This window comes from Acartia tonsa, chromosome 3, assembly GCF_053477335.1.
Source record: "Acartia tonsa isolate MP-2025a chromosome 3, ASM5347733v1, whole genome shotgun sequence".
NCBI classification, from domain to species: domain Eukaryota; kingdom Metazoa; phylum Arthropoda; class Copepoda; order Calanoida; family Acartiidae; genus Acartia; species Acartia tonsa.
In genome coordinates, this window is record NC_137262.1 from 54,855,702 (window position 1) to 54,881,618 (window position 25,917).

Here is a 25,917-nt window from a genome sequence, read left to right on the forward strand (position 1 = left end):
ACATCGTTCTACTTTGTATTATAGACTAACGGCTTCGCCCCTAGCCTCTAGGGGCTTTGCCCCAAGAGGTTTGATCAAACAAATTTTTCGTATTTTAGATTTAAAATAAAAATAAAAAAAAATCTTTTTTGGGGGGGGGATTGATTAGTCGTCCCCACTATTTTAATTTTAGTTTAAAAAAGAAAAGAAAAATTGGGGGGGGGGGTATTTTTCATTTTTTGGGGGGTTGGGGGTGTCCCACCACCCAAAAAAATAGTTATAAACCTTCCCAGGACCTATGAGAAGCTACCCTAAAAAGGAGAACCCGCTCGGTTCAGCGGTTACCGAGACCCTTCGCTACAAACAAACACACAAACAAACAGACAGACATTGTTCTACTTTGTATTATAGATAGCATCGTATTAAAGACAATTTTACACGAATATTAAAATAAAAATCATAAAATTAATACCAGTTTTCTTATACTTTAGCCCTTCTGGTCTAACAAAACTGGTTTTAATTTTATAATTTTTTTATCTTAATATCCGCGGATAAACAATTATTACCATCTAAAATGGTTACAACCACATTTGTTTGCAGTCACATGACATATTAATAATTAATTGAATTAATATCAAAAAGATTTTTTCTTGTCATCCGGCTGTGACCCGCTGCCCGTCCTTGTTCTGCTGGTCAACACCTTGACTGTTTCCTTAGCTCGTAGTTTGGGGGTGTCACTCGCCTTCATCAGGGCTTGGGTATTCAGGAACTCCCTATAAAAATATGGTATACATATTTACCAAGTTATTACCCTTACCAACAATCAGAATATAGCGGATGCGCCCTGAACCATCCAGAGAGCGAGCTTTTAGATCCTTTTTTCAAATAACATTAAACATCCCAGTTCCTATGCAAAGCTTCCCTAAAATGCTTATAAGACCTAAAAACAGGAGTAGATCCCTAAAATTGGGCATGGCAGTTTTTTGAGAACATCAATAAAATTAAAGCACACACAAACGAACATAAAATATCTATAGAGTTACAACGTATTTTATTTCAACAAAATGTTTTGGCAGTTTTCGGCGGAAGTAGCGGTTAGTCCACCGTTTTTTTTAAATTCACGTTGTACTCCATTAAGGAACTAACAAGCCAAAATTTATATGCGTATATCTATCTTCCTATCTGCCTATCTATCTAGCTATCTATTTTTCTATCTACCTTATGATTTTCTCAGTATCCTTCTGCATAGCCAGAATTCTATTTTGAACATTTAATCTTATCTATCTTTCTATCCATCAAAGTATCTAGCTATCTATCTTTTATCTACCTTATCATTTTCTCGGTATCCTTCTGCATAGCCAGTGTTCTTGTATGCACAGGATGATCTGTAGAGTTATACATGGTGGCGTTGAAAAACATTAGGGTTAAATCCTTCTGGAATTCTTCTGTGGTTTTTATGGAACCTGAAAAATAATTAAAATTACTTTAGGTTGCTATTCTATTTCCTCTGTAATTTAATGTCAGTTCGTCTTTCCAGGAAGGGATGGGGGGAAGGAGTGGGGAAGGGATGGGGTGAAGAAGTAGTTTCTTTAGATTACAATTAATGGTTGAAATGTTTGGACATTCAACTTATTGAACCAACCAATCATGATTCAATAAAAGTCTAAAAAGTTGTTAAGCCGGCGAATAATATAACGTAAGTATAAAACTTTGGGGACTAGTGTAATAAACAGCCCAATGTTCCCTCCCTCCTTGGAAAATGTTTAGGTATATAACTTTGAGTACCAATCTTTACTATAATTGTTACCTGTCTCAATATTCTTCTTGATGAGACCTAAATCCATGGCTTCAAAAACAACATCTTTATAATCTGGTGCATCTGTTTCACTTACAGGTCCTATAAATATTATATTATTGGAATTTTAATTTCTTTTTAGTAGGGAAACTTCTCCATGATTCACTCTGTCTGTCCGTCGTTAAAGCTATGTGGAAATGTGATATTCTCGAATGCTATTAATAATATACACCTGATTTTTTTTAGAAGATTCCCTGTATCAAGGAGCATCAAGTAAATGATATACTTGATTCTTCAGTCTGTCGGCCATGGTTTAAAAGGCATAAATAATTTTTATATTTTTTGTGATTTCTGTGTTGTTCTTTATAACAACTGAAAATCTGCTGTATTAATACCTTTATCCGATTGTCCATCCATGAATTTTAAATGCTTCGCTATTATGAATGTTGTCTTCTTTGTTAGTTTAGAGATGATTAAACTTCGGAATAAATAGCATCCATTTTTGATAATTTTTTTCTCGTATTCATTCGAATCCGGTGGATAGGAACCGGTTCTCATCCATACGAAAAAACTATGTCTAGCATCCTATTATATCCAGCTTTCTACGAATATAAAAATGTACAATCATAAGATTAAAACCAGTTTTTTTAGCCAGTGCTTTCGGCACCTCGGGGCTAAAAAAACTAGTTTTAATCTTATAATTGTACATTCTATATCCGCGGAAAGCCGTTTATAATACGATGCGAGAAATAACTATTCCATATTATCAAAGTTAATTTCTTACTATCTAGTATCTATCTATCCCATCAAAATATCTATTTATCTATTCACTAACTTTACCTACAAATTTATATGTCTGTCTATTTAACTATGTGTGTAACAAAACAAAATCACTTTTTTCCTTAATTCTTAGTTAACACCGAATTTCTTGCTATCTATCTATCTATCTTTAAACTATACCTGCAAAAATATTGACATGTTTTTGTGCAGCTATTTGGTTCCATTATAAGAGGATTACATTTCATATGATTTCAATCTATCCATCTATCTATTCAACTGTCTATTTCTATTTTTTGCTATCTACTTAAATTTATATTTATTTAACTATACCTGCAAAAATATTAGCATGTTTGTGTGCAGCTATTTGATTTCATAATAATAAGATTACATTTCTCATGATTTCAAGCTATCTATTCAACTATCTATCTATCCACTTAAATATCTATTTATTAAACTATACCTGCAAAAATATTAGCATGTTTGTGAGCAGCTATTTGATTCCATAATAATAAGATTACATTTCTCATAATTTCAATCTATCTATCTATCTATTCAACTATCTATCTATCCACATAGATATCTATCTATTGAACTATACCTGCAAAAATATTGGCACGTTTGTGAGCAGCTATTTGAGTTCATAATAAGAAGATTACATTTCTCTGTCTATCCACATAAATATCTATCTATTGAACTATACCTGCAAAAATATTGGCATGTTTGTGTGCAGCTATTTGATTCCATAATAAAAGGATTCCTTTTTTCCAAGCTTTATACTCTTTCTCTTCATCTGTTGACAATGGTGATACTGTTGCATAAAAATTGCATTAGTTTTTAGTCTTATAATGTTAAATACCTAGCAAGTTGTATCTTGTATGCGACTATTTTTTTATATTATATACTTGCACTAATTTACCCTTAAGCGTGTTTTTAGAACTAACCTCCCTCGCATTCCAGCCTATGGAGCAAGGAGGAAGGGGGGGGGGGGGTGAACCAACCCCAACCTTTGAAAAGCCCTTCTTTTAAATCTGTGTAGTAAATCAAACTGCGACCACCTTTATTTCCATTTATTCTTTTGAAAATAACAGTGGGAAAATTTAACCCTCTTGGGGCTCATTTCTTTTTGATTGTCCCTTAAATAAAATTAAACAATGAACATTTTCCTGGATTTGAAAACGAGGAGCTCTCTTTGAGCGCCCTCTGAAGGCCTTGCCGCGAACTTCTGCGCGCCTTCAGCCTCGACGACGTCTGTTCGAGCAGCTTAGGCGTGCTGGGCTGTGAGGCGGCTGACACAGGCGGCGTGTCGGAGGGGGGAGGTGCTTCTGTGGTGGGGGAGGGGGGTCGCGTGGAAGCTGGACTGGAAAATGCAGCGGTCAGCTGACCTACAATAAAATGTAAAAATAATCAATTTTGATGATAAAACTTAATATAAAATATTAAAATGAAACTTATTTTTACTTTAAAACACTAGACATAGTTGTTAACCAATAATTCAGATCCAATAAACCTTTTAACCTAGATATTAAAAAAAGAGTAAAGTTCTCTTTCCCTCTTAAACTATGGATGTTCAACTGACCTGAAGACTCTTGATCATCATTTGCATTGCTGGATGTCTCTGCAACTACTTCAGAATTTTTCTTAGACCTCCGCCCCCGTCGACCAATTGGCTTTGATACTTTCTTTGGTTCAACCTGCGATTGAAAGATTTTATGGTTCTTTCCTTTAGAGTTCCTAACAAGATAAGAACCTAGTTTCACTGAGAGCCCTAATAAGTGGTGCTACTATACCCTGTAGCCAACATAACCTGACTCAAATTAAAAAAAAACAGAAGAAAAAACATCACCTCCACTCCTTCCTTTAACATATTTATCTCAAAATAAGAAGGGTGTTTCTATCTTAGAGGGACACCGCAGTTATATTATAGTAATCTTTGGCTGTTGGACCTGTCTTTCCCATATACTAGGTTTTTTAAAGTAAAGAAGGACAAATTTCTGGCTGTGCTTATTACCTCTGGTTCTGGTTGTTCCACAACCACTGTTGGTGCTGGGGGCTGTTGTTCCTCAACAGCAGTTGTTGGAACTTCTGTAGTTTTGTCTTCATTATTCTCGGTTTCTTCAGAATCAACCTAAATATAAACATGTATGATATTAGCGAATGTGAGAGTATATAAAGTAATACTATGTTTTTGTGTTCGTATAACAGCTTATCAGTGTAATAGCATTCCATATTACTTTTCAAGATCATCTAAATTGGAGAAAAATGCTTTTAATTGTAGATTAAATGCCGAATAACCTAAAACCATCCTAAGACATTAATAAAGCTTTACTGAAAAATACAACCCATTTGACCAGCAATTTTCGAGATCTAAGCTTCAGACAGAAAAAAATAATACTTTATATAAATGAATACAATCAAATTAAATGATCATTCATGATTTTGCAACATCTTAAAATGTACCAACCTTTTCTTCTTTAATAGTCTCCACAGTTTCAACTGGAGGATTTACTGTTGTTTCATCAGTTTTTGAGTCAGAAACTTGTAAAGCTTCTTTATTAGTTTCTTCTTCATCTGTCTCTTTCTTGATTTCTTTTGTTGGTTCAGGCTCCTCAACCTAAATAAAAATATGTGGTCCTTTTCCTCAAAGAACTCCCAGCCTGAGGAAAAACAGGGGTGAGGGGGAGTGGAGATATTTTTTCCCCATTATTTAACCCTTACGAGGACTCTAAACATGCGGGGTCTTTATCTGCAGTGCCCTAAACATGCTGGACTAAAGTGAAAAACAAACAAAGAAACAGCTACACATCCGTATTTTCAATTTGGTTTCAAAATAAAGTGGAGGCTTATGTGCTCTACAAGGCATTTTGAGCTTAATAGAAGTCGATCCTCTATTTCTTCACAGGGGTGTATATTCTGCACAAGATTTTTTTTTCCCCGGCTACAAAATGTTTTATTCCCCCCCCCCCCTAGTTTTTTCTCACCAAGATGGGGGGAAAATGGAAAAATATTTAAAGAACTCTATATTTTGTTTATTGTATCCCTCCTACCACACATTTTTAAAGTTTTTTTCACCAAGGAGGGGGGGGGGGGGGGGGAATGGAAAAAATGTTTTCAGTTTCCTTAATTTTCACATTTTTTCCCTCCAACCACTTATTTTTTATTCCCCCCCCCCCCCCCACTGAGCAGGGTCAATTTTTAAAATATACACCCCTGTTTCTTCACTCAATATTTTTAAAAGTAAATACCTTAATATCTTTAATAATCTCCTCTTTGACTTCTGTTTTTAGATCTGACTCTTGTATTTCATCTATTCATAAAAATACATGAATTTAATATAAAGAGAGAGACTTCATTAGATAAAAGTTTAAGATATGTCTTAATAAAGGTTAAAAATTAGCAGCGTACCTGCCATACAATTTGAATTGGAGTATTTTTATTTAAAAAATTATCCAAGGAATTCATACTAAACCAGTCTTAGCTTGCATATACAGTATTTTATTCTAAAATATAGTAAAACTATTAACATTTGTGAATGTAATGTATATTTTCCTGTGATATTTCCAGCGGCTATTTCCTCTGCGTCGTTTATGACGTCATCATCTTGGTCATGATCATCTTCCTTATCGGCTGAGGAATCCTCAACCTCCATTGTATCAGCGGGCGTCTCTACTTTTACCTTTAATAAAATATGATTTATTGTTTACACACAATATCATCAGATAAAAATGTCTACAATGAATCTAGTAAAAAAAATGGAAAAATTCCTAAACAAACTGAGAACAAATCGATAAGCTTGAAAGCATTAAGGAAGATTAGAAAATATAAATGAGTAAACTTTGTCCTATGCTGCATGTTCTTTTTTATCTAACTATGATATTATTTTATATCCATTCATCATACATTAAATTGGTTGAAGATACAAATCTAAAAAGGGGAGTGCGGAAGAGGGGTATATGACTGTGACACCCTTTTAATAGAAAAAAAAGATTGCTGTCTGCCTTCTCTTACAAATCACAACACACATTCCCCCTTCAAACATTCTTTGCACACACAAGTATTTATACATATGTCATTGTATTCATCTGTCTGGGTATTTCTAATGTCTAGCTATCTACACTACATACCTCTTGGGGTTCTTGAGGTGGCTCTAGATCAACAACATCTGGTTCAACTGTAGTGGCAGGCTCATCATTTGTACTCTCATCAGTTTCCATCTTAATTTCTTTATCCTCTGTGTCATCTTTAGCTGCTTCAGTACTTTCCAAGTTTTCACTATCATCTTTTTCTTCTTCTTTCTCTACTTTAATTTCTTTTGCTTCATTGGCGGCGGCAAGAGCAGCTAAAGGAAAAAAGTCTTTTTTAGAAGTTGTAAGGGTCTGTAATTCTTTTTCTTTTATCGACAATTGAAACATTAACCAATAATGAAACTGCTTTCTTATTAGGAAAAAATTGTGTTTTTAATAATACTCCCCAGACCAAGTTTAAAGAAACAAAGTTAAATCCCTAAGTTGTAACATCATTATGAATAGAATACCAGAATTATAATATATAGTAAGATAAGTAGTGCTTTAGGGAGATATCACTGTTGAATTAAGAAAGGGACACATATTTTTTTTACAAACTTAAATGATTAACTTAATTATAAGACTTACATAAAACTATACACAGTTATAAAGTAAAAATAATGTTTCCATTGTAGTTGGCTACTTGTAGACATTTCCATCCTTGTTAAAAATATTTGCTTTACCTTTAGCCTCCTTCTCTTTCTCGCTAAGAATTTTAATTGGTGAATATTGCAGGGGCTTCATATCCGCCTCCAGCTCATTCTTCTCCGGGGTAAACTTGTACGGGTCCACCACAGCTGCTGAACTGGGGCTGGGGGAATGCTCGGACAGGGAAGAGGTTGAGTGAGTTCGGGCGAAATATCCGGTTTTTAGGGCGGCCTAAAAAAATTCAAGATATAGAACTAAAAACAGTTGAAGCACAAAAAAGATACCCAAATATTGATTAAGAACACTTAACTTATAAAAAACTGCTATTTTTCTCATAACCTAAGTATTGTAACTCAATTTCTATGCAAGAGCTATATTTTCTTATATATACAAGTAATTTAAATAACCTAATATATTTTAAGGTTATAAACAATATTGACGATGAATTAACGTACGTACAGTGTAAAACATCTAATATGAAATATAAAGTTTGCATTTTGTTATTTTGTACAAACCTATTAAACTTTAAAAAGTCCCTAAAGTTTTTGAGCCAATAAATAAAGAAACATGCATTTAAAACGTAGTGGACCAGTAAAATTCACAGTCAAATGTTCCCTCCCTCCCTCCCCTGAAATTACCTGAATAGCTAATTTTTTATCCTCTCTGTCTTTAATAAATTGAGCATGAGCGTCCCTTTTCTTGTCTTCCTCCTCTTCCTCTCGTTGGATTTCCTTTTCAAAGGACACTCTCAGACTTAAGCTTTTTAAATACTAGCAGCTATACCTTTAGCGGCCTCTATGGGCACTTAGGGGAAGTAGGTAAGTAGACACTTTATTTCCCATTTTAGTTTCTAAAAGAAATGGTATAAATTTATTTTTAGGGGGGAGAATATTTTTCCAGGGTAAATTTCTTTGAGAGGGGATGAAGTAACCCTCCCTAAAAAAATAATGAACTTTCCCTGGACCTTCACTGTAAAGAAGAACTATATCGGCCCAGCAATTAGTAAGATCTTAACAAACAGACACATTGCTACTTTTTAATAAAGTTAAAAATTAGTTGAAGGTTAATTTCAAATAAAGCTAAATTTCATAGTACAAAAATCAACCCAAAAAGGAAGGAGACAAAGTAACTTTATATAAGCTGCACTCAAAATCCAGCGGTTCTTAAATAGGACTTGTAAAACTTTTCTATTAAGAGTATAATTAGTTATACTGAAGAAGCTAAGAATAATTCATACAGATGTCTTCTTTGATCTATATTGATGTCATACACTAAAAACTGAAGTCTAAGAATGTGCCTTTAATATTTTGTCAAGATCCTCTTCTGATACATTATCAGAGCTGAGAAGTTCCACTTGTTTCTCCAACTTGGATATTTCAGCTTTTTCCTCGGCTAGAATTTCTTCCAACTGTTCCATTCGTTTCTGTCCCAATATTCTAACAAAATGTATATATTATTACTTGAATGTTACACCAGATTTTCATGTTCTCTAATAAAAAGAGACTCGAAGCGGGCTAAAATAACGATATCCCCCATCCCCTCCCCTCCTATGGATGAAAATGCTGACAAATAAATGAGGTATGTATTAGCAAGCTTCCTTAGTGACACATTTTCTCCTATAAATACATACATGCACGACGCACGTATATACTATATCCATTATTCTAAGAGTAAGAATATCAGGAACGATTACGTCCTGACCTATAGTCGCGAAGTTATTTAAACTACGTAAAGATAAGGACATCTAAAGAGAGCAAACATGCTCCAAACAATGTTTATAAGGTAACCTCTAACAAAGATAAGGATATATGTATACATCGAAATTAAGGGAGTAAGAAAGATGATGAAAGAAAAAGATAATAAGAGAGAGAGAGAGAGAGAGAGAGAGAGAAGAGAGAGAGAGAGAGAGAGAGAGAGAGAGAGAGAGAGAGAGAGAGAGAGAGAGAGAGAGAGAGAGAGAGAGAGAGAGAGAGAGAGAGAGAGAAAGAGAGAGAGAAAGAGAGAGAGAAAGAGAGAGAGAAAGAGAGAGAGAAAGAGAGAGAGAAAGAGAGAGAAAGAAAACAAATATAGAGCCTTTGATAAAAAAAAGTTTTTTTTCAAAAAAGGGACAGCCTTAAGATTTGTAAGGCCATAATCGTGTGTTGAAATTCAGAGTTAACATATCTATTGGAGTGCTCGATTCAAGATACCTATTAAAATCAATAGCACAGCCTTTGTCTATTAAACAAACTGGGCTAGAGTTGTGCTATTCTTAGTTCAAATTTTTACTTCAAAAGTATGTTGGCTGCCCTACCAGTCCAGCAGTAGATACTTTTCTGTATTTCGCAGCCAGTAAGGTACATACTCGAACCAGATACCTTTAGCGGACGTGTTATCAGGGAGGTTGGGGATATTGTGCAGTTTATTACACTAGTCCCCAAAGTTTTATAATAAGGTTTTCTTATTCCCTGGCTTAACAACCTTTGCTACTATCGTTATATATTTCATTTGTTGGTTAATTAAGTTGAGTGTCTAAATGTTTCAACCTATAATTGAAATCTACAGAAGCGATAATTTTTTTATCATCATTGGGGATGTACCTCAATTTAACGGCCAATGTCTTATTCCTTTAGATCCCTGCCGAAACAATATTTTTACCTGACAATAGTTTCGCCCGGATCATCTTTGGCATCAAATTTTTCTCCCCTCTTTCTCTTTGGTATGTCTCCATTCTCCATTATTAGATTGTATTGGAGGGCACAATTTTTCTGGGAGTACCAATCTAAAGGTCGTCCTAAATAGTTATATAGTAAGTAAGAATAGTTATTTATCGCATCATATCATAAACAGCTTTCCTCAAATATAAAAATATATAAGTATAAGATTTAAACCAGTTTTGTTGTACCCTAGGGGCCGAAGTCCCGGGCTATTAAAACTGGTATTAATTTTATGATTTTCATTTTTATATTTGCAAAAATTGTTTGTAATACGCTGTTATATATGATTTTTCAGTATGGCTGAGAACAGGTTCTAATCTAGCAGATTCTAAGCCATATTGAAAAGATTAGATTGAAATATGTTAATAGATTAGTTTATCATTTCCTTTACCTGGTTCATTAAACTGCTTCATAGTTCTTGAAACTGATACCCAATTCTGATCACCTGCAATTATCCAATATACAATAATCATAATGATCTATAAATATAATTGTATGATTGGAAACAACTGAACTAAATATAGGTAAGTTTTAGAGAATATTTTTATTGATTTTAGTTTTATCTATTAGAAATAAAATCAATTCTATCTATTAGTCATACTCTGCGAGGGTGAGATAATAAAGAGTAGCTCTCATGAAACAGCAGGTCAAGTACTTGAGCGTTGAGTTTGAATGGCTCTTATTTTTTGTATACAAAAGTGTCTCATCCTACTCTATAACTACTTGGGTCCCAATAATTAGGTATAACCAACAAGCGAAAAAAATCTAAAATAATATTTGGGGGACAAATGGAGAGGTCGTCAATTTTACGATGTGTTGCCCCCCAACGACAGTTAAAAAAGACGTATAAGTTTCGTGATTTTTTTTTCGAATTAATTTCGTTATTGGTATAAGCTGCTTGGGTCCAAACACTAAGAAACTATGGCTACACACAAATACACACACACACACACACACACACACACACACACGAACGCACTCACTCGCGCACACACTCACACACAGTTCTAACCTATTTGCATACCTGTTCTCAATACTGCTAATGCAAGTGTTAACTGTTCTTTCAGTGACCAAGAGTCTATGGGTGTTTGTTTAAGCTTTAATCTTTGTTGAGCCCAAGACATTTTATTTATTTTTGTCTGAAACATAGATCATTAGGATATATTATACATAGTGTTTTAAGTGCAGAAAAAATAAAGTATCTATATATAAAATATAAAAGTATTACAACAAACATTCATACAAGTTTAATGGTATTCAAATAGTAGAAAGTGTAACAAAATATGTTGTTTTCTCTCTTCATAATATTATAAAAAGTCAATAATAAAGAAAGAAATGTAATATTAAAAGGAAAATGTTTAAGGCAGGTTTCTCCAATTTTAAGATTTAAAAAAATTATTAGGTAAAGTCATAATGGCACTAGTAAAACTATAAGTATGTTGATTGTTGATATATAAATAGTCCTTAGGTAGGTACACAGTTTAATTTCATTTGGAAAGCATAAGTTTAAATTACATAAAAAATCAAGGTAGGTATAAGAAAAAATAAAAGTTTTTACATGCTTAAAAACACAAATAAATGATTTTCGAGATCAATATAATAAATGCTAAATATACAATTTTCTATGAGGTATACATGTTTGTATTTATCTTCTAAGGAGGCCACCAGGGGGCCTTTTTACATTTGTGGGAAGTTGTCTCACATCTGGTATCTCATTCCTATTGAAAGAATAATTCAAATATGTTTATATTCATAAGAATAGGTACATAATAAAAAGGCAAATTCAAACAAAAATGGGACACGTACATTGCACAATGATGAACATGTCATATAAGATGATTGGTAATAAGGAATTTTATGTCTAATTGCAAAAGTTACAGACGGGAAAGATGTCCTGAATAATAAGTTATTAAGTTAATTAATACTTTACCTCTAAATCAATAGTAAAACCTAAATTATGGCCAAATTTATGACAGAAGTCACGCACATTAAAATTTGTATGTTTACCTGGTAACTACACTTCCTCCAGGAGTAGAAACTTGGAAATACTTTGGATCCAGACCAACCAATGGTTCACTAAATTAAAAATAATAAATGAAAAGTTTTAAATCGTGACTACTTCTTTGTACTTATATAAAATAGCCTAAAACCATCTAGGGTAATATTTGATGTTTCCCCTAAATGTTCAGTGCAGTAGTTATAGAAATCTTAAGCTACAGACAAAAGATCTTTACAACTGGATAATCTACTTTTTTGTACTTATTGAATACTGACGGGGTTTCCTTCAAAGTGAAAAATCGACCAAGAACCAGCCCCCATTACTTTGAAAATAAGGGGGGTGGGGGGGGGGGGGGGGGGTAGTTATTATAGTGTTTGTGTTTTTGGATCTAATAGAAATGTTAACAAACTTTTTAAAAAGACGCCAGGTAAAAATCAATTTGTTCCAAATAAATTTAAAACTTCCTTTTGTAATATAATGAATGATTTGGCGAATTAACGTATTATCGTGTTCAAACGTATATAAAAACAGACGTACTTACTTTAATCATAGCAGAATAGCTGTGTTGCTTATAATATCAAATTTAAAACAGATTATCGTCATAAAGGAAATATTTACTTACTTTTCTTTGGATGCTTTACTATTTTCTTCAGAGGAAGTACTTTTTCTACCAGGATTTAAAGTGGTTTTCCCTCTTCCTACTACACCAGTTCTTGGTTTACCTGAAAAAAAAGAAAAAAGAAATATTTAGTCCTTTATATTAGACTAGCGGCTACGCCCCTAGAGGCCTCTAGTGGCACTTGAGGCGGGGAGAGTTGAATTTGATAATCATTTTTATTATCTTAAATTTAAGAAATAAAAATTGGGATGGGGGAGGGATTTTTTTTTCTTTTTTTGTTAACTTTTAGTTAAAAAATTAAATCAAACATATTTTTGTTTGGGGGGGTATTTTTTTCTAGGGGCGATTTCTCTTGGGAGGTTGGTGTTACACTCCCCCAGAATAGTTATAAACCTTCCCAGGTCTTATGAGAAGCTACCCCGATCGGTTCAGCGGTTAGCGAGATCCTTCGGTACACACAAACAAACAGACAAAAAAACAAACAATTAGACATCCTGTTACTTTATCTTGAGGATTTGTGGAAAATTGAATTATAGAGGCACTTTGCCTAATTAATTTACTTTAATTACCCAAAACTGTATACACATATGTATGCCACGGGTTTATTTAATTTTTTTTTTCAGATTCAAGGATGTCCAAGAAGAGGAAGGGGGGTGGGGCTCCCTACACCCCCCAAGGCAACCATAAAAAATATTGAAGGGGGAGGGGGTTATGTGTTTTGTTTTAACGTATTAACCACTACAAAATCACCGAAACACATTACAAAAGTAAATTTATAAAAATAAATTGGGGCAATTTAACTCACTCAAACATAAATTACACCCCCCTCCCTCCCCAAGCACCCCATTAAAAACAGGAAATCCTTGTTCGGAATCTTTATTTTTGTCTTATGTAGAAGCTTTCATCAATCATTATTATATTGCAACAATGTTTAAGTTAATTTGACAAAGTTATTTATTATGTAGTTGAAGAATTGTCCGCTAGATGCCTCAAATTTATTACTAACTGTATTTTAAAACAACAACACTATTTTCCATTCCTTTGAAAGAACGTTATATATGTAGAAATATAAAGAAAGACTTTTGAAGACGATGAAATCGCATTTAAAACAGTAGCTTCGAGTTTAGAGAAACCATCCTTCATGAAAAAATTAAAATTATCAGTAATAATAATTTTTAAGCTAATTTGAATTATGTTCTCAAATGAGGTTTCCAAAACCAAGATAAAATTCTGGAGGTTAAACGTATTAACCACTTAGTTAATTATAGAACCAAGTTACAAAATTATCGTTTTAGCCAGCCACAAATTTCACTTTATTAGAGTACATGATAATCTAGTGTAAGGTCCAAGTAATAATAAATCCATTAAATTACCTAAACTGGCCTCAGCCGTTTTAAACTCCGCCAGCTGTTTGTTCAGCCAGTTGATGACATTCTCATTGGATTTGTTCAACTTTTCCAACTGATCCTTTTCTATCTCTAACTCTTTCACTCGTGCAAGATCCTTTTAATTTAATTATGTTCATACAAATAATAATAGTTATTTCTCGCATCGTATTATAAACGGCTTTCCGCGGATATAGAATGTACAATTATAATCTTATGATTGTACATTTTTAAATTCGTAGAAAGCTAGATATAATACGATGCTAGACATAGTTTTATATCCAGCTTTCTATGAATATAAAAATGTACAACCATAAGATTAAAAGCAGTTTTTTAGCCAGTGCCTTCGTCACCTCGGGGCTAAAAAAACTGGTTTTAATCTTACAATTGTACATTCTATATCCGCGGAAAGCCGTTTATAATACGATGCGAGAAATAACTATTACTACAAGGACGTCTAAAGATTGGGACTGGGTGAAGGAAAGGTGTGATTTCACCAACAAATTTGGAGGTGCTATAAGATTAGAAATATATTAGATTCTAACCCACCCCAACTTTTATCCCTCTCAATTTTGTTTACTTTCCCCAAAACCAAGAAACCTTTCTAAAAATTATAATTAAACCAAACCCGATTTTCATGCTGCCAAACATTGAAATCATGTTTAGATAATATACCACAGGTAAATCTTTGTATTGACTAGCGTGTAAGTCTTAATTGTGTTTGGCATTGGGTTGCGATTTTATATTGTCTATAGGACTAATGCAAATATACATTAGCAGATAAAACTTTATAACGTATTTAGAATGACACAATATGAGTATAACTCTAAAAAGAAGGTATCAAAGCTAATATTCTGTTGTATAAACATTCCTTCTCGTGTTCTTTGCTGATGTCGTCTTTCTTTTCTTCTAATTTTCTCAGTTTTTCTTCAACACCTTAATAATTTTAACTAGTATAAGTAAAGTTTAATGCAAAACATCAATAGAATTCTCATTTTAGAAGAAAGGGAGAGAATAATTATATGTCAAAACTCAAAGAAGAACAAGAAACCTTAAAAAATAAGGTTTATGTTTTTTAAAGCATGACCGATAGACAGACGGACAAAATTTATAGACTTAGATGCGCATATGTCATAGGAATCTTCACTGACTATCTCCAATAGGAGCCAAAAAATCATAACGTTATTAACTGACAGACAGTCAAAGTTAATTATAGAGTAGCTTCGCTTCTAAAAAAGAAGGATAATAAAATTTAAAACAACTAATAACAATACAATACATTAGAAAATTCAGGTTGAAAATTTTTCATTTGACTCTGAATTATTCATCTGTTACGAGCTCATATAAAAAACATAAATTCACATCTTATGGCTGTATTTTATTCAAACAACAATAAAAATAGCAAGTCCTGTTTTGAAATTTTTTTACCTTGAAGGTCCTTATCCTTATCGCTTAGCAGCTTCTCTTGCTCCGCTGCTATCCTACCGCGCAGCTTGGATTTGTTCTGTTCTTGTTTCAACTGATCTTGCAGCTTACCAATAATTTCATTGGCTTTTAGTAGCTCTTCAGTGACACTTCGCACAGCTGTTTCTCTTCTAGACACTGTGCCAGCCTAAAATACTTCTTTTATTTAATAGGTAGATGGGTTTATATACAGATGCAGGGGGTGAGGGGTGCATCAACTCGTCATATAAAGTACCAGCAATTTTATTAAGTGTGCTTCTCACGTAGTTTAAGGAATAATTACCTAAGTGAAAACTTTTGGAATAAATCGGTTATTACCTCCAACTAAATCTAGCTTTCATAAAATCTTACAAGACAGTTAATTTTATGTAATTATCTACATTAGGGTAAAAGAAAAAATTAAAAATTTAATAATATAATATGTTGTATACTGTATAGGCATTACATATTATATTTTACATTTTAAACTAAGATATTAATTTTAAATTTTTGACCTAATAATGAAAACATAGCAAAGACATAATAATATAATTAAGTATTATCATTTTTAAAATGCCTTAACTACCTACAGTTTTTCATTACATTACCTACCTAAATCATACTCCAGAAGCTTCTTATCTTAAAAATGTAAGTAAGTGTGGAAAAAAGAAACGATAAAAGCAATTTACCTTTTCTTTCAAATCTACCATAAGATCCTCTCTCTCCTTATTGGCTTGTTTTACCATATCTTTCATCTTATTTACTTCACCATCTTTATCTCTAGCCTAGATCAGAAAATTATCAAAAATTAATTAATGACTTAATAATTGTTATTAAGTAACGCAGCAATAGCTTTCTAACGTCAGGGATCTATAGGGATAAGACAATGATAAATATTATGTACATCCCCAATGATAATATATAAAATTACCCTTCTGTAAATTAGAATTCGTGATTAAAACGACAAAATTCAATAAAAGTCCCCAAAGAATATTAAAACATATAGGAAAACGTTAATATAAAACATTAAGGACTAGTGTAATGAATAACCTAATGTCACCTCACTTTTTACTCTAAAGTAAAAGATCACATTATAGTGATGGACGGCCATACATTCATAATTAAAGAGCTGAAATACTAAATAAAAATCCAAAATTTCTTAAAGAATTTGTTGTAAAAGTTTGTTCAAAATAAAATTTGCAAACCTCTAATTGCATGTTATCTAACTGTTTTTGTAGCTCGGCCACCCTCCGAGCATCCTCTCTGTTCCGTACATCTATTAATCCCTTATCCCTAATTATAAAATATGTAGAATTTTAGATGACAGTCATATTCAGAAACTTTTATAATTCAAATTATCTGATCACATTGTTTTTTCTCGATTTACGATAGTTTTTTTTTAAACAGCTTATTTGTGGTATGCGGCAACTCTGGACCATGCAGAAACCAAGACATTATAGTGATGCTACGCACCCAGCTAAATCCTGTTATTCTACAATTGTAAAGCCACCTGAAAAAGATGTCAGATAACGGTATTGATTTCATCTCTCAGTTGTCCTGCAAATGGAGGGAGGGGACAGGGATAGTCATCTACCTAACCATTGCAATTATCTATGTTTTACTTGTATGATTTATCTTTAACTATCTTTATTCCTAATCCATATGTATTTATATTATGTTGTACAACTTTAGTTATCCTTAGACCTGCAATAAAGAAACAACTGAATAGACTATGTTTATTATTTAGTGATTGCTAGAGAAGCGTAGCTTCTCTATAGTATAGGTGTCCACGTCTGTTCACACTGCCGTAGTCTTTATTCGAACTCTGGTGTCTGCCATTTACCCTAGGCGGATACCACAACTTTTGGTGACAGCTGTGTGAGATTACGGCAAACCACAAGTGTAGAGCAGACGCGCAGCTGAGGCTAAGGTACTCCCAGCAGTAAAACTGGCAAAACTGACACAAGCAACCTGAATTACCCACCCTGGATAGCAAGGTCTAACTCTGTATCCGGCAGTTGTGGAAGCAAAACTGGCAAAACTGACACAAGCAACCTGAATTACCCACCCTGGATAGCAAGGTCTAACTCTGCATCCGGCAGTTGTGGAAGTGAAACAGCGAAACTTGACGGAGAACCGCGAGAAGCGCCGACATCTAACGGAGAATTGAGCGCTCAAAAGGCTGAAACAGGCCTGCGGACTGGCTGAAACAGGCCAAATAAGTGCAAACGGCTGAAAATAGGCCAACATTTACTGCAAGAGATAGCAGGATCCGAACCAGCGGCGCTAGCAGGACGGGACATTCCCTGCCGCCATCAGCCGGATTCGGATACACGGCGCTGCAGGACGGGACATTCCCTGCCGCCGATAGACTGAAACAAGCCAAGGATTCGAACCAGCGGCGCTAGCAGGACGGGACATTCCCTGCCGCCATCAGCCGGATTCGGATAAGCGGCGCTAGCAGGACGGGACATTCCCTGCCGCCGATAGGCTGAAACATGCCACATAGCTGCGAGCTGCGAGCCAACATACGAGTGTAGTGTACCAAAGCAGAGAAACTACGTCAACTCCAAGTATCCTGAGAGGCTACAGCGCAGCCACCCATCTAGAAAAGCAGATATTATATCACATTGTAGGGATTACCACCCTGGTGTGATGGTTAAACAATAGATTTATGAGCAAGGATTGGCAAACAATTTGTTGTGTATTGTGATAAAACTAAAAATAGAACAGGCTTGGATTTGTTGTGTATTGAGATAACAACTAAAAATAGAACAGGCTTGGTAAGCAAATCTGTTATGTATTGTGATAAGGCCAAAAATAGAATCTAGATGTAATATAACAATGCCTTGATAAACAATCTAACCACCCAAGCCTCCTGCACAACAAATACACCCTTTATTCCAGAGGAAAGGGAGGGGCCCACTCTCCATTGAAGAGAATACAATCAAGGTGATATAACAATAAACCTAGGATTAAGGAGAGAGGGCAACATTACCTCATTACACACTTACCTCAAACCCACAGCATTTCCCCCCTTCCCCACAGGGGGAACGGACGGCTTTACCCCGTCCCCTCACGCGCTTCCCCCCTCCTACCCACACTTGACTAAGTCCGCCCATGGTGTGGAGCTAGCGATCGGGAGGACAGAGCGCCATTTACGGGTCGCGCAACTGAGTGCGGGACATATCAGAAAAATTCAACGGACAAAGCGGACCAATGAGAGGGCGAGTTGAGGGATAAGTGCGCGTTTTACCTGTGTGCGCGGATTTGACGGTGCGTAAGCGCGCTGCAAGGAAAGGAGATTTCACGCACACACACACACACACACACAGGAGAGGGGCCACTCTATAGCATACAACAGAGATATTTTTTTAGAAGAAAAACTTGCAAGCTCCTCCCTCCCTATCTACAGTGTGATAAGGAAAACTAAATCAGTTCCTCAGACCAGCTCAGACCCTCAACATCTTCCTAGCCCTGCCAACCCTACTTCAAAGCTGAGTGGTTAGTGAAAAAATATATGTATATATAAATACCCAAGTGATAAATAGTGTTGTTTTTTTTTGTATCATGGGTGCAAGTAAGTGAATACTAACCTCACCATACAACACTGGAAACTGATATGGTAACTGAACGAAAGTACGCCCACCCTGTGGACATAGCCTGACTTGATGCCCCACACTGGGCAGTGGTGGTGTGTACCTGGACCATAGACCCTCATAGTTGTGAACTATATACAGAGGAAGCGTGATTTTTTTGGAGCAAGGAGGAAAGCTAGCTAGCTCTGGGGATATTCCTATACACGTATATATATATATGGGAGTGTAGCCATATATATATAGATAGCCCACCTATCCATATATCTACTAGCGGATACGCTCCTAGAGACATCTATGGATACCTAACCTATTCCCTTTTATCTCTAAGCTAAGATCCGCTGGTTATCACAGAAATCAAGAGCTATACTGGAAAGGAGAACAACTCAGGCTCAACAGTTAAACAAGACGCTGGCACCAACAGACCAACCCCCTGCTACTTATCATGGGGACGCGCCAGCCACAGAAACTCTTGAGCCAGGAGGACCGAGCCTACGGCTACGTGGACTACCACCCTAATTACACAGCTATAGTATTTATAATAGGGGTGAGCCGGCTCGAACCTCCTTGCGGCGCGGCTACTCTACTCTGCTCCTATATCTACAAGATAAGAAATTGTCAGCCCCTAGCCCGACGTGCGGCAATAGAAGACATTCCTGATTGGGCATTAACTGTGTGCCTAGGCCTGCGGCTGGCACTGTGGTGGACAGAAGTCTTCATTTGGACCATAACCACCAACATCTGTACCCCACCACTCTCTGCTTCTTCATACAAGATGCTGCTTCTGTTATTACTTTGGCCTACTGTGTTGAGTACAGTGAACATCAAACACATGCCAGGTCACAGACCCCTGGTCCCTGAGATGCCCTTGTCTGGAAGGGTGACTGAATGTCCGCTGCACAGCTCCTGTACAGTTGGTGCTCAACGCACGAGAAATGGCGATACTGGACTGGGGATTGTTGAACCTGTAGGTGTCCTCCTGGGGGTGTTGAACGATGCAACTTAGCCTAATGAGAAGGTGACAAGCTTCAGAGACTTAGTGGCCAGCCCCAAGATGGACACTACCACCAGAACTGAGACTCCAAAGGGGCCCAGCCCTAGGGCCAGTACCACCTGTTTCTGGGGTGGAAAGGTCCTCCCTGGCGCTGGCCTCACCAAGCTGGAGGATGGGGAGCTGTCCCAGGGGAATAGGCTCTTCACCCAGATGCCCGACGCGTACCTGGGGGTGGGGGAGCCGCCACCCAAGCCTCCCTGGGAGCCCCCAGGCATGGAACGACTGGGGACCGGCCTAAGGATGGGGAATGGTGACCTGCTGCAGTGGAAGGCTTTACCCAGCACGGAGGGAGCAGGGTTGACCAGCAGCAGTGAGGCTGTTCCCCCACACTCCAAGACCAGATGCCTCTACTCTGTTGAACCACTGCACATGACCCAGCCAAGTCCCCCCATGCTGCTGAAGATGGAGGCCCACCAGGATGCAGAGCTCCAACTAGGGAAGTCAATAAGAAGGCCACCCCCTGCCAAAACCAGAACCACCGCAGGGACTCCCCACCAGCAGCTGACAGAGCCTGGCAGGGACGCAATACCAGCTGGCAACTCTGGCCCAACTCAGGTGGCTACCAACAGCCTGCTGGCCGTCCAGAACACAGTTCAGGCTACCATCAGTATGGCATCTTCTGGGCCTTGCTGGTTCAACTGTGGGTACCTGTCCACACACTGGCCACAGGTACCCCCCAGGGATCATAGCCCCCCTTCCGACTGGCACCATCAACGGCCTTTACTACCAACTACCTGGCGTAACCAGAGGCAGGATCCCTCATGTGGAGAAGCACCTGCAGAAGCTAAGGCCAAGGCTGGCCTCGCCACCCAGGAGAGGAGAGCCGCTGTTGGATGGAAGGGACCTGTGTGTATGGGGAGGAGGCTGAATGTAACCAAGGAGCCACCACAAGCAGCCCAACAACCTGCCTACAACCAGTCGGACACCCAGGTCCACCTGGAGGGAGACGCCCAGCCGTCACCCCAACCAGCTGCCGCCGCTGGGGCCGCGGCTACCCAGGAGTCTGTGTCTCAGATTGGGACCATAGTGGCCAGGATCAACGTGCTGGGAGGAGCGGCTGAACCCAACCGGGTTGGCCTGGACCTCAGCCTCAACCACATGGGACCGGTGTTCGTGCAGCCAACCAACATTGCGGAGCCAGAAGTCCTGCGGCCTCTGCCGGCCGGCCTCAACATGATGGTACCCGTCAGACCGCGTCCCCCGAAGGAGGAGGTAACCCCCGTCACCCCCAGCAAGAGCCGAGGGGCGCTACCCAGCGCCACTGGGGCGGTGTACGGGGAGGCCCTGGCGGCCGCCGAGCGGGAGAGGCAAGAGGCGCTAGCCAGCGAGTCTGAGTCGATGTATGGGACGCCAACCGGCGTCGCCACCTGGAAGGAACGAGAGGTGCTTCCCTGCACCACCAAGCTGATGTCTGGGGCGACAACCGTCGCCGCAACCTGTGAAGACTGGGGGGTGCTATCCAGCGCCCCACGCTGGTGCCTGGGGCGACAACCGTCGCCGCCACCGAGAGACCTGGACCCCTGTGAAGACTGGGGGGTGCTATCCAGCGCCCCCACGCTGGTGCCTGGGGCGACAACCGTCGCCGCCACCGAGATACCTGGACCCCGGAACGAGCCCGCAGCCCCAGAGGAAGGGGTGACACCCGTCACCCCCAGTCAGCCAGAGCCCCCAGCCAGCAGGGAGAGTCCAGCTGTCCCTCACCCTCAACTGCATCCAGCTGTCTACCTCCCGCAACCAAGCCAGGGTAATTGTATTGCACTGGTGTACCAGGAAGTTTGGGCTGGGTCAAACTTGCCTGCGCCCCCTGCATCTGCCCCAGGAACCAGGATATCAGCCATTACCAGCCAAACCGAAGAAGCTTTGACCGCTGCCTGGGGAGTAACTCAACTAGATGCGCCAAGTGCCGAGCCTAACCATAGAAGTAGAGGATCCCCAACAATTATGTCTACCCAAGATGGAGACGATGTGCCTGGACACCTTCAGGCTAGGGGAGGAAATCCGGAGCCTTGTGCCTCCAATCCACCAGCAGCAGTGGCCGTGGATGGGCCTGTCTCCCAGCCAACTAGAGCGGAGCCACCCTTGCAGATCCAAGACAGCCTCCGGCATAAGGGATGGACTGTTACCTTCCCCTACCCTGCAGGTCTGACTGCCATGCACCACCCTGCCAATGTCCAGGATGAGCCTGAGGGAGGCAACGCTCCTACAGTATGGCAACCACCACCTGCCTGCGTTGACAGAGACCCTGGAAGCCGAATGAACCTGACCAGCCCCGAGGGCGAAGAAGCTGCGCCTGCATCCAGTAGCCAGCCTGCCAGCAGCAAGGTGACCAACACGATGGAGACCACCAGCCCAGTAGAGAAACCTGAAGAGGTGTGTACCAGGCGGCTGTTGGTCCAAGCCCCCTCATGTGCTGTGCCACCCCTGGAGGTTGCCAGGGTGGCCTCAGAGGTACACATCCAACGGCTAGAACATCCAACAGGGCCAGCTACTCCAGCAGATATAGCAGATTCCGTTCGACCTGGGGAGGGCTGGAGTCTACCACCGTTCAGCAGCTGGTATCCTGGCGGACCCATTCCACAAGGACAACAAACTGAAGGCCGCAACCACTGTCGGAAGTCTGGCGGTGCAGACAACCCCTCCCAGCCTTCCGAGGGGAGAGTTGTGGTATGCGGCAACTCTGGACCATGCAGAAACCAAGACATTATAGTGATGCTACGCACCCAGCTAAATCCTGTTATTCTACAATTGTAAAGCCACCTGAAAAAGATGTCAGATAACGGTATTGATTTCATCTCTCAGTTGTCCTGCAAATGGAGGGAGGGGTGTTACCCCTCCCTCTCCCATCTTAAGCACCGGAACCTTCCCCTTCAACCACCAAGTTATCAGCACCACCTCAACCCTGAGGATAAAGGATCTAAGCCTTCCCTCACCTGATAGAATCACCCCCACACAGACTGCTGTTGTCACAGTAATCATCAAACCTTCCCTTTTTAGTACCCAGACCTATCACTCAACCCCTCTATGCTTATCTACCTATTGTGCTGTTCCATGGGCTATCCTGCCTTCCCCGGACAGGGATAGTCATCTACCTAACCATTGCAATTATCTATGTTTTACTTGTATGATTTATCTTTAACTATCTTTATTCCTAATCCATATGTATTTATATTATGTTGTACAACTTTAGTTATCCTTAGACCTGCAATAAAGAAACAACTGAATAGACTATGTTTATTATTTAGTGATTGCTAGAGAAGCGTAGCTTCTCTATAGTATAGGTGTCCACGTCTGTTCACACTGCCGTAGTCTTTATTCGAACTCTGGTGTCTGCCATTTACCCTAGGCGGATACCACATATTCACCAAAATGTGCAAATCCCAGTAAAATCTTTTAGAACCAGTATTTTAACGTTTTTTCCCTTTGAACTTTTAAAACTTGAATACATTCTAGGGCTACTTGGTATCTGTTCAGTGTTCATAACTAGCAAGTTAATATTATAATTTTAAATAAATCAATTTGCATTTTTTATAAAAACAAAAAAAAAAGATAAAGTAAGATTGTCTTTAAAAGCACATCAGGTATAAAACCTTTGCTGTAGAGATTTAGAAGAACCAACCAAGTCAAATGTTTAGTTAATATAAAATTAACAACAGTAAGATTAGACTTTTAACAAAACCTTTACCTCTAATGAAATGTCAGAAAGGAAAACTTTTGAAATACCTGGATAAAGCATGAAAATCTGCCTCAAGTCTTTTTAATTCTTCATCTTTTGCCGCCAGTTTTCCACGCAGTTCTCGAATATTAGATTCATTTCTATATTTGCCCTAAATAAAATAACTTTTATTTTAAATGCAGACTTAGATTTTTTTCCATCTTTTCATGTAAAGCTTCCCTTAATCTTTTTAGAAGCGAAGCTACTATATAATTCAAAATTTCTGTCTGTCCGTATGAAACGTTTTTGGGGAAAGTGATTTTCTCGGCTCCTATAGAGACAGCTGAAACTTCTTGTCAACATTGCCAACAATATGGACCATAAATCAGTATACAACATCCCTATCTTAATACTTTTAGGCAGGTTTTAAGCTACTTTAATATTTTTCACCCATATATTTGGAGATTTGGGTTCGATTTCACAATTTTTAGGATGGCAGTATCTAAATTAAATTTTCCTTTGTTCCAAGGGATTAATAATACAGGTAGCTTTTTTTTTTTTTTTTTTACATATTTCACCTTATCTTATTGACCCTATTCTGTTACTGGTATTAACTTCAATAATAGTACCTAAATCTAATTTACCTCTAATAAATCTCTATTTTGAACATCTAAACTAGCAACTCTATTTTCTAGCTGATCAATACTTCTGGCATGTCGGGATTCCAGCTCACGTCTCTCTGCTTCAAATCTAAAATGAGAATAGTTTCAAGAAAGGTCTTTAATGGGTTTTTGAATCTGGGGTTGGGGCAAAATAATAAAAGAAATGCAACTGCTATATCATTAACAACATTAGAGGCAACCGATCGGCCGGCAAACTTTAAATATTTCAAAATTTCATCTAGTCATCACCTTTAAACAATATTAATGATTTTCAGCTACCTCCAGCTGATACCTTTTTCGACAAACACTGCCGCCAACCCTTAAAATGCACGGCTGCAATTAATGTAATCGATATATTATTACTTGGATGTTGCACCAGATTTTCATGTACTCTGATACAACTGGCTAAAATAATGACACCCTTAACCCCATCCCCTCCCCTCCTAATGGTTGAACGAACTGATCAATAATTAAGGTCCATGTATTCAACCTTAATTGACGAAAACTTTTCCCCTGTCAAATGATAGTCTGCAGAGCCTATGTTTACACTTCATATATTCTTTATTAATAAAAAATTAATCCTCATATAAAAGTAACAGGATCTCAGTATGTCTGTGTGTGGTTAGCAAAGGATCTCGCTAACCCCATAACCAATATGGTTCTGCTTTACAGTGTAGCCTTTTAAAGGTCCCCTAGAGGCCGCTATCTTAAATAATGTACCTGGATTGCATATCATTAATTTTCTTGGAACAGTTTTCCTTTTCCATCTGAAGATCATTCATTAGTTTCTGATTTAAACTGCTGCTGGTCTCTTGTTGTTCTTTTCTGTTAATGTAAATGATAAAATATAAATATACTTTGAACTTTGAAATACCTAATAAAATTTACCCTATTTTGTAATATTTTAAAAGTGACAATTTTCGAGAAAAAAGAGGTTTGTCTTTCTTACTGTCTTTTATGCTGGCTAAAAGGGGTTATATCTACAACAAAAAAAGCAAGTAATAATTTTGACTTTTTCAAACATAAATTCTAAATTCTATTTAATCTAACATTGTCCATTTTCCTGGTTGACTCTAAGTCCTTAACATGCTGTTCCAGCTGTTCTTGTTTGTCTAGCAGCTGCTGCTGACTAAATGACAGCTGGCTGCTAACCTGTCCTAGCTCGGATTTTAGCTGTTGAATACAGCTTACCAGATATTCCTATAAAAAGATAAATTCAAAGCTGTTTATAATATGAAAAATTGTATTTACAAAATCTTATTTCAATTTCAAAAACATGAAAATTGATTATGCAAAAGTTTCATTTATATAATTGTAAAGTTTTTAGATAATGGATTGGTTTGAATGAATTATACAAAAATATTTATTTAAATGTATATTATTTAATGAAAATAAATAAGTATGTGTATTTTTTACCATTAAATTTTTTTTTTGTTATTTAGGTAATCAAAAATACAATAAATTATATTTGGTCCAAGAATTCAAATATGTTGTTAAATAATAAGGTATTGGATAAATAAATGTCCTCAAACAATCAAAGTACTTACC

At 37.7% G+C, this 25,917-nt stretch overlaps 3 protein-coding genes across 3 annotated transcripts in view; 1 reads left to right on the forward strand and 2 right to left on the reverse strand.

The window, feature by feature from the left end:
- Positions 1 to 464: 464 nt before the first annotated feature.
- Brd8 (Bromodomain containing 8) lies at positions 465 to 11,107 on the reverse strand. Its single transcript, XM_080154584.1, has 17 exons — positions 10,984 to 11,107; positions 10,351 to 10,404; positions 9,901 to 10,036; positions 8,561 to 8,699; positions 7,902 to 7,994; positions 7,299 to 7,494; positions 6,676 to 6,890; positions 6,101 to 6,227; positions 5,797 to 5,858; positions 5,016 to 5,165; positions 4,563 to 4,679; positions 4,131 to 4,245; positions 3,718 to 3,936; positions 3,255 to 3,362; positions 1,787 to 1,876; positions 1,307 to 1,442; positions 465 to 752 (listed from the first exon to the last, which is right to left on the reverse strand). The coding sequence occupies exons 1-17, from the start codon at positions 11,105 to 11,107 to the stop codon at positions 614 to 616; spliced, it is 2,220 nt and encodes a 739-aa protein (XP_080010710.1). The 3' UTR covers positions 465 to 613.
- Positions 11,108 to 11,537: 430 nt separating this feature from the next.
- The window catches only part of LOC145314596 (spindle assembly abnormal protein 6 homolog), a 41,114-nt gene continuing 26,734 nt past the window's right edge, over positions 11,538 to 25,917 (reverse strand). The window contains exons 11-22 of the mRNA XM_080154585.1: positions 25,433 to 25,569; positions 25,090 to 25,194; positions 24,352 to 24,457; positions 23,776 to 23,879; positions 16,611 to 16,698; positions 16,095 to 16,190; positions 15,391 to 15,574; positions 14,832 to 14,898; positions 13,951 to 14,078; positions 12,581 to 12,680; positions 11,967 to 12,035; positions 11,538 to 11,677 (exon numbers count right to left, since the gene is read on the reverse strand). Coding sequence (XP_080010711.1) covers positions 11,605 to 11,677; positions 11,967 to 12,035; positions 12,581 to 12,680; positions 13,951 to 14,078; positions 14,832 to 14,898; positions 15,391 to 15,574; positions 16,095 to 16,190; positions 16,611 to 16,698; positions 23,776 to 23,879; positions 24,352 to 24,457; positions 25,090 to 25,194; positions 25,433 to 25,569 — 1,257 coding nt within the window. The 3' untranslated portion in view covers positions 11,538 to 11,604. The remainder of the gene's footprint in view (positions 11,678 to 11,966; positions 12,036 to 12,580; positions 12,681 to 13,950; positions 14,079 to 14,831; positions 14,899 to 15,390; positions 15,575 to 16,094; positions 16,191 to 16,610; positions 16,699 to 23,775; positions 23,880 to 24,351; positions 24,458 to 25,089; positions 25,195 to 25,432; positions 25,570 to 25,917) is intronic.
- LOC145314591 (uncharacterized) lies at positions 18,515 to 22,829 on the forward strand. Its single transcript, XM_080154575.1, has 2 exons — positions 18,515 to 21,198; positions 21,337 to 22,829. Exons 1-2 carry the CDS (start codon positions 20,056 to 20,058, stop codon positions 22,804 to 22,806), a joined length of 2,613 nt encoding a protein of 870 aa, XP_080010701.1. The 5' UTR covers positions 18,515 to 20,055; the 3' UTR covers positions 22,807 to 22,829.

What these genes read in the sequence shown, in the direction of transcription:
- Brd8 (XM_080154584.1), bottom strand. Translation starts at nt 11,107, where the DNA reads ATGTTTCAGACAAAAATAAATAAAATGTCTTGGGCTCAACAAAGATTA. An exon ending in AGCCGCTGGAAATATCACAG is followed by an intron (nt 5,859 to 6,100) that starts GAAAATATACAT and finishes TTTTATGAATAG; the next exon opens with ATGAAATACAAGAGTCAGAT. An exon ending in AGATTATTAAAGATATTAAG is followed by an intron (nt 5,166 to 5,796) that starts GTATTTACTTTT and finishes ATTTTTATTTAG; the next exon opens with GTTGAGGAGCCTGAACCAAC.
- LOC145314591 (XM_080154575.1), top strand. Translation starts at nt 20,056, where the DNA reads ATGGACACTACCACCAGAACTGAGACTCCAAAGGGGCCCAGCCCTAGG. An exon ending in CCAACATTGCGGAGCCAGAA is followed by an intron (nt 21,199 to 21,336) that starts GTCCTGCGGCCT and finishes GTGTACGGGGAG; the next exon opens with GCCCTGGCGGCCGCCGAGCG.